Raw genomic sequence first — 7,818 nt, 5'->3', positions numbered from 1 at the left:
TTTTTGAGGGACTACGATGGGCTTTTATTTGCTAGGGACTAAAACGGGCCTTGTGAAATTTTCTGAGGACCAAAAAAGGTATTTACTCTATTTTGTATCTATCTCTCTCCTAAAATGACAAACAACAAACTCATATATTCACAAGGGAAATCATTTTCTCAGGCGATAGGAGATAGCTTTCTTATGTTGTGAGACATCGAAATCTGTGTAATCTTTTTTTATTTTTTTGTTTTTTTAACAAGTGGTGAGTTTCGTCACTTGTTGTGTCTATGACGTCATATGACATGAGAAAAAGGAGAAACCCTATTAATAATGATGTAAAAGTTACTTTGGAGTAAGCATGATGAGAATGAGGCGGTGAAGGAAATGAATGATGAGAAAAGTAGAGTGGAATTTTCCGCAAACACGCTTTGCTATTCTATTATCTTCCAGACCCTTTGTGCTTAGATTTCTTCCTCCCTTCTTTCTTTTATTCACCGCGTCTCATTAAATCTCTTCAATTTCTCCTTCTGTAATTCTGTTTCCTAATTCTACTCATATAAATATCTAATAAGAGTTGCTTCCAACCTCCGACTAAGACCCTTCACGGCCCAGCAAAACATAACCAGCTATTAATTCCTAGTTTCCTACCTATATAGACACAAGGACAAAGAAGGTAGAACAAGAATATGTGTGTAGTGTTGGTGTGCGGCGAGGATGAAAGGGTGGTGTCAAGGCAGCCAGCACCAGGGGTGTGTCCTTACTGCGGAGGGATGATTCAGGCTTTGGACGTAGAGAGCCGGTGGCAGTTCTGTTTCCTGCCCTTGTACTTTAAGACCAAGCGCAGGTACCACTGCACCATGTGCACCAGACAACTCGTTGTGCAATAGTAGTTCTAGTGATCATCGTCACTTCACACCCACCTCCCTTGCACCATGGAGGATCCGATAAGTACAAGGCGCAGGGGAAAAGTTTTCTCTATTTTTTTTTACTGGTTTTCATTTACTATTTTAGATGTACAGGGATTTCAAAGTAGATGATATGATTTTTAGATCTTAAAATAACATCTCTTCATTTGAATAATTCATATTTAAATAGTTATGCGAATTCAATGGCTTTTACCAGTGGAATTATTAAGATAACCAGCTTATTTGCTTGATATTACTTATAGTTTAAAAAGTGCCATTTTAACCCATGTGATTTCCTCCTTCGACCCATAATCATCGGTAGTTTCAAGACCAAGTCAAAAGTACAGATTGCAGAAACCAAACATACTGAAGGTGAGACACGAACTTTGGTAAAGGAGAAATTTTTTTTATCCGGAAATTTCGATTTTCAAAAATATTTACATTCAATTTATGATAATTTTCAGAAATTAAAAATTTAGAAAAATTCAATTTCCTGAAAATTCCGAAAAATACCAGTACCAAACACTCCCAATTAATTTGGAAAACGTCGGCGGCTCTAAAATTCATGTTAACTGGGCTCCTTTTTCTTTACAGAAATCAAATACCCAAATGCAAACAAGTAACAACATTTGGCTTCCCCAAATACATTACAGCTTATGCCACAAGACAGAATAGAAGTTCAGATTTCTTCCATCAGTATTGCGGAAACACACAATCTCAAGAGCTCAAAGAGAATTAAATAAACGGACACTTCCTGCTAAATTGCCAATAATTTTATAAAGGAGGTCCATTCAAATATCAAGATTCAAGACCACCTTACCGAATGAAAGAGTCTTAAATGCCCCCGCCTTCCCAAATAAGGATTAAAGGGGCGGCCGGGGATCAGGGCTAATAGTCAAAAGAAATCAGGTTTAGTTTGTTAATGTACTTACCAGTCACTTCCTCCATTTGAAGATTTTGTGCATTTTAGGAGAGAAGGAAGACAAATAATAAAATCCAGAATTACCAGCTATAGTCCAGTGCATTTTCTACCAAAGAAGAGCAAAGCTGGGAGAAAAAAAGTAATATCAAACATGACATCACTTACAGAGTTTCAACTTTTTAAAATACGAAGATACAACTGATTTAGGGTAAGGTTTTGTGGCAAGGCACGTAGGTATGTTTTCAGGTTGTTCAATCCACAGTTTGTGAATGATCCCACCAGATGTAAGCTTCTCAGACAAGTTTTTTATCTGAGATTCTCCCTTTACTTCAAGTGTAACCTACAGTTGAAGTCGGTAGCAAGTTAATTCATAAACCAAATGCAATGCTGCAGCAAATACGAATTAGATCTGTATAGCCTAGAACTAGAAACAATAGACAGAGACTACTACGTAGACAAGTGAATAAATTAAAACTACAAAGCTGATGTCAAATGGCACAATCCATTGCAACAACAAAATTGCGAAGCTGAAACATTAAGTGCCTACTGAACGTACGAATTGTTGAAGAAAAAAGTATGGAATCGTACAAAAGATTTGCCAATAACCATACTTGAGCAATGATGCCTTCATATTTGTGCTTTCAACTTTAATATATCATCAGCACACCTCTTAATCAATTCTGTATTCGTCCATGACATGTTCAAAATATCTCAATTCTTAAAATGGATGACAAGTATATCGCACATTCAAAGGTTGATGTTTTGGGCAGAGGCCCAAAGTAGTCTCACAATAGCTTGTGCATTACAATTATAACAGGGATGAGCATGTTACGTAAAAATACAATGGAAACACTAAATTAGATGTTCCAAAAGCAATGATTTGGCAAACCTCAAGCACAGACTACTAAAACTACGATGTGAACAAATTTTCATCCATCATGAAGGACAATGCAACAATATACATGTAGTCATATACATAATACATACACAGAATTTGCAGTTAATTCATAGGGTTTCTTCTAATGTTATCAAACTAACCATGACTAGTTAGACATATCACAGCTTACTAATCTGCAAAAAGAAAAAAGATACTATCAAAAAGCAAAAGGTTTTGGTATTGCCCGGATAAAAACAAAAAGAGAAAAGCAAGAAATAGTTTGATTTCACATGAATCATATGATCATATTCATATCCTTCTCAGCACCCGTTTCAAATTCTAATTTAGAAAGAAAGACAGAGAATGCAGTTAATTAGTAAATCGAATGAGAAACAGGCACTTCTAGTTTGCACCATATGTGCAAAGATGAATCTTCATCTATCTTGTATATTAAAAACCTCTAGTTCAGTCAAACATGCAATAGGCTAATAGTAATCCAGAACATTTGTGCTTGATCAAAACCAGACTACAAATCACCAAGAGCATAATGATCAATCCATTTTGTCTTCCACTGGCAAGGATTGTGACATAAAAAATAACATAGAAAGGGGCTGAAACTAAACTGGAGACAACCATTTCCATGGTTCCTAGAAAACCTTAGTATCAGGAAATTATCCATTTCCAACAATCTAACTTGATGCCTATGCGCCACTTCCCATATATAAGTTCAAGAAAGGTTCCTTCCAATGCCTGAAATTCCATTGATATCAAGATCTTGTTGATGCCAACGTCAACCATCTAGCTTTATTAAAAGGTAATGAGAACAGATGAAATCCCCGTCACAAAATCAAGATACTACATTTTTCTTTCGCTCCTCCATTTAGTTTCAATTAATCATCCATTACAATGGATTAAGATTTTATGTACTAAAACTGTAAGGTAGGTACATATTTGGCAGCAGAGGCAAACATCAAATAACACAACTTGTCTTCTAATTCAAAAAGTTAACTATAAGAACCTAAAATTAAACAGATTCCCAAGCTAGAGAGCTCACAGTGAAAACAATTTGACACAGAATATGAACATTACGATCTAGAAAGAAATTTCTGTGACCAGAATTTCAAATTTCAGTCATCAATCGAAAAAAAAAAATAAAGACAAAGAAAAACCTTACTTTGTGCATAGAATCTATGTTATCGGGGCTGCAATAATCGACGGTGAAAGGATCGTCTTTGTTGGACCAAACGGCCGAAACAGAAGCGTGGCAACCTTGAGTAACCACGCTACCTAGAGGCCAAGTGTCGATCAGGTCTCGCCGGAGCACCACGTACTGGACCACAACATCGGCGTTTTCCGGCTGCGACGGTGCATCATTTGGAGTGGCAATAGTGTTGGAATCGGCGGCGGCGGCGGGTTGACTCATTGAGTTAGAGCTGAGTCCACTCGCCCGGTTCGAGACAGAAGCAGCGTTTAAATGTGTAAGTGTAACCCTAATCCTGCTGATGTTTGAGAAAGCGAGGTACGAACCGGAGGGATTGAAGAGACGAAACGATGGAATAGTGCAGGCCATTGATAAACTCACACGTACTGTAGTAGCATCAAACTATGTGCTACTACATTTTACACGATAATAATCGTTTAATTATTTTTAACTTTTTTATTCTTTTTTACGCGTATTTCATGGGTTATTTTAGAAAAAAATAACAATATTATTTTATTTATCTATGTGAAATTAAATTATGAAATAGGTTACAGTTACAACTTTTTTTTACTACCTCTTACAACCATATATCATAACTGTTGATTTCCGTCAATCAACGGTTATGATTTTTGCAAATTAAACTTATTAAATTATTATTAATTCATAATAAATGACAACCGTTGATTGACAGAAATTAACGGTTATGATATATGATTGTAAGAGGTTGTAAAAAAAAAGTTGTAAGTATAACCGTCCTCGTTATTTATATCTCCAAATTTATTTTTTAATATATGCAATGTAACGGCAAAAAATCCGTACTAACGTTAATTTTGAAATGTATCTCCATCGTAAAACACTTTTCAAAAGAATGATTATAGTAGAGCAGTCAAACACGTAGGTTTGACTGACGAGATAAGTCCCGCCAGTGAGAAATACGAGATCAGAAGCCACGTAGGAAGCCCAACCAATCGCGTCAGTCCATGTCACGTGTTTTCCACGTATCCCGCCACCTGCTGTGACATGTACCAGTCCCGCCATGTCAGTTGGCGAGACTAAGCCACGTGTGCGACACATCCGCAGTTCTTGTGACGCGTTCCAGCCTCCCCTCGCCACACTCGTGGGGTAGCGTCCGGTTGTCAATCTCGCCACTGACACTTACGGTTGATACCTGTCTGGTTATATATAGGTCTTCCGGTGTTTGCTAGTATTGAAACTTTGGAATTTGGTTTATGTTTGCTATTTTTGTATATGATTTTGACGGACGGTTTCTTTACTTGTAGTAATTTGTTTGTATCACTTGCTGTGTGTAATTAATTTCGAAAAGGTTTTGTGTCACTTGCTGTGTGTGTAATTTCCAAAAGGTTTTGTGTCACTTGCTGTAATGCGGATTCAAATGTTGTTTATTTACTTTTTTTAATCTCCACTTGCATCTGATCTTTTTGTGTTATTTGCATACACCCCTGTATTATTACAATGGAACAATATCGGTCTTTTGTATATTATAATGGTTCTAAAATTAACGGTGTAGGCGGGTTGAGATTCGAAGGGGAAAAAAGAGCAATGTATATTGTGCGAGGCTTGTCCATTGAAGATCTACTTCAGAAGATTCGTCAGAAGTTGAAGTTGCAACAAAATCAGGTAATTTCTTCAATAACGGGTAGAGTCCCAAGTGGAAATCGCAAATATGCAGGTTTTGATCTAACTGATGATGAGGACATTGATATTTTTCTTGGAACATTTGTCCAAAACTCTACTACTTCTCAATTTGTTGAGTTATACGTGGATATTGAGACATCAGACGAAATGTCAACACCGACACGTGGGTTAGACCTTAACAGTCAGACACAAATGCCGTCATCATCGGTACCCCAACCCACACAATCAACTATTGCGCATGGAGATGAAAGCGACTATATGGTAGATGTTGAACCTGACAATGAAGATGAGGAGGAAGATGAAGACACTCTATTGGCAAATGACCATGATCAGAATGATAGTGATGGAGGAGATGATGAACATCATGATAATCCCATAACACAGGAGACAGTTATCCCTGCGTCCAATAATGCGGTTATTCCACCAACATCAGGTTAGCCATTGAACGTGTTGAATGATTAAATTATTTTTAATCGCTTTAATATTTGCCATATCGTATTTTTTTATTTTTTTTGTAGATGTGACACCATTTTGGGATGACATCCCACACTATGAGGCTGTTAATTTGGATTATCCGAACGAAGACATACTGGATGTTGAAGGCTTAGGTCGTGGTCAGTGGACAAGAGGAGACGAAATGTATGTGAAACAAGAGTTCCGGTTGAAGAGCGATGTGCAAGCCGCTATAAAACATTACTACATGAATGAGCATCAAGAAGCTGTAGTGGTTGAGAGTACTACCACGAAGTTGTCTATGAAATGTCGTAAGCATGAAGAAGGCTGCAATTGGCGAGTAAGGGCAATTAAACCGAAGAATAGCAACAGCTGGGTAGTCACTAAATGGGGTGGAAAACATTCTTGTGTCAGCACAACCCTTTCGCAAGATAACAAACAACTTGATTCACAATTTATATCTGAGGCCATTCTAGGTACTATATACATTGTTGAAGTTTTCGTACTGCGACAATTTATGTGTTTATCATGTGAAGGTGGATATTATTACTAATTACAAATATGCTCTATATCTGTATGCAGACATGGTGAAGGCTTCGCCGTCGGTGGCCGTTATCTTGATACAAGAACGAGTTACTGCCCTTTTTGGATATAATGTTTCTTATAGGAAGGCGTGGAAGGGAAAGCAGAAAGCAATTGCTAAGATTTACGGTGATTGGGACGAGTCATACGCGTTCTTGCCAAGATGGTTCGCGCACATGTTGAATTTTTCTCCGGGGTCTGTTTACCATATTCAACATGGATCGTGTGTCATGAATGGACAAGTTATTACTGGGTCTAGGGTTTTTCAACGTGTTTTCTGGACTTTCGGTCAATGTCGGGAGGCGTTTAAATGGTGTAAACCAGTCATACAGGTCGATGGTACGCATTTGTACGGTAAATACAAAGGGACATTATTGATCGCCACAGCGCAAGATGGCAACAATGAGGTATTGCCAATCGCATTTGCGGTCGTTGAAAGTGAAACTAAAGATGCATGGGAATATTTTTTGGCATCCATCCGAATGCATGTAACCAGTAAGACTGGAATAAGCCTTATTTCTGATCGACACAAAAGCATTTTATCAGCAGTGGCCAATCCAGACATTGGATGGCAACCTCCTAATGCATACCATGTGTTTTGCCTTCGTCATGTGGGGAGCAATTTTAATACACGATTCAAGGATCAATACATGAAGGGTTTTCTAAAGAAGCTAGGTTATATATGCAAACTAGTTACATGAAACTGTGTAAATCCTTTGTCGATTGGGTCCTTTATTATATAAATATGTGTTTTTTTTCGTAGGATATGTTGCAAATAAAGACTACTTTGATGCCGCGTATGCCGAGTTCTGCAGCATTAGTCCAGAAGTCGCTGCGTGGATTGAGGCTGTTCCAAAAGAGAAATGGACTCGGAGTTACGACGAGGGTGGACGAAGATATGGTCACATGACAACTAACTTGTCTGAATCAGTCAACAGGGTTTTCAAGGGAGCGAGGAACATGCCAATAACTTCTTTGGTAAAATGCACATATAGTCGACTTGCTCGTTACTTTTTTAAAAGAGGGTGTAAAGCACAGAAAGATGTCGAGATTGGAAAGCATTTCTCAAATGTTATTTCAGAAGCGATGACAAAGAACAATGAGAGGGCAACATCAATGCGTGTTCGGGAGTATAATGTGGCGCGCACCTCATTTGAAGTCGATGACCAAGGGTCTACTTTTTCGGTTAACCTCACTGATCGGAAATGCCAATGTGGTAAGTTTCAAGCATTCAAAATCC

General features: G+C 37.9%; 3 protein-coding genes across 3 annotated transcripts; 2 read left to right on the top strand and 1 right to left on the bottom strand.

Annotated features, from left to right (window-relative positions):
- Nucleotides 1-353: 353 nt before the first annotated feature.
- LOC133291905 (uncharacterized) lies at nucleotides 354-1,597 on the top strand. The gene is made up of 2 exons (XM_061490260.1): nucleotides 354-1,259; nucleotides 1,482-1,597. The coding sequence occupies exon 1, from the start codon at nucleotides 669-671 to the stop codon at nucleotides 867-869; it is 201 nt and encodes a 66-aa protein (XP_061346244.1). The 5' UTR covers nucleotides 354-668; the 3' UTR covers nucleotides 870-1,259; nucleotides 1,482-1,597.
- Nucleotides 1,598-1,822: 225 nt separating this feature from the next.
- Nucleotides 1,823-4,259, bottom strand: LOC133291904 (uncharacterized). The gene is made up of 2 exons (XM_061490259.1): nucleotides 3,861-4,259; nucleotides 1,823-2,149 (listed from the first exon to the last, which is right to left on the bottom strand). Exons 1-2 carry the CDS (start codon nucleotides 4,254-4,256, stop codon nucleotides 1,967-1,969), a joined length of 579 nt encoding a protein of 192 aa, XP_061346243.1. The 5' UTR covers nucleotides 4,257-4,259; the 3' UTR covers nucleotides 1,823-1,966.
- Nucleotides 4,260-5,447: 1,188 nt separating this feature from the next.
- Nucleotides 5,448-7,794, top strand: LOC133291883 (uncharacterized; the record flags this gene model as incomplete). Its single annotated transcript, XM_061490230.1, has 4 exons — nucleotides 5,448-5,976; nucleotides 6,062-6,472; nucleotides 6,579-7,253; nucleotides 7,342-7,794. Coding segments are annotated over exons 1-4 (2,068 nt in total), but the record flags the coding sequence as incomplete, so codon positions are not given.
- Between the last annotated feature and the right edge of the window lie 24 nt (nucleotides 7,795-7,818).

This window comes from Gastrolobium bilobum, unplaced genomic scaffold, assembly GCF_033153095.1.
Source record: "Gastrolobium bilobum isolate Gb01-03AN ecotype WA unplaced genomic scaffold, APGP_CSIRO_Gbil_v1 utg8480, whole genome shotgun sequence".
NCBI lineage: Eukaryota > Viridiplantae > Streptophyta > Magnoliopsida > Fabales > Fabaceae > Gastrolobium > Gastrolobium bilobum.
The sequence above is the reverse complement of the archived record's forward strand: the minus strand, read 5'-3'. Positions and strand labels throughout refer to the sequence as shown.

Excerpts from the sequence above, each read along its gene's own strand:
- LOC133291905 (XM_061490260.1), top strand. The coding sequence starts at position 669 with ATGTGTGTAGTGTTGGTGTGCGGCGAGGATGAAAGGGTGGTGTCAAGG.
- LOC133291904 (XM_061490259.1), bottom strand. The coding sequence starts at position 4,256 with ATGGCCTGCACTATTCCATCGTTTCGTCTCTTCAATCCCTCCGGTTCG. Across the intron at positions 2,150-3,860 it reads ACATAGATTCTATGCACAAA|GTTACACTTGAAGTAAAGGG; the intron begins GTAAGGTTTTTC and ends CTTCAACTGTAG.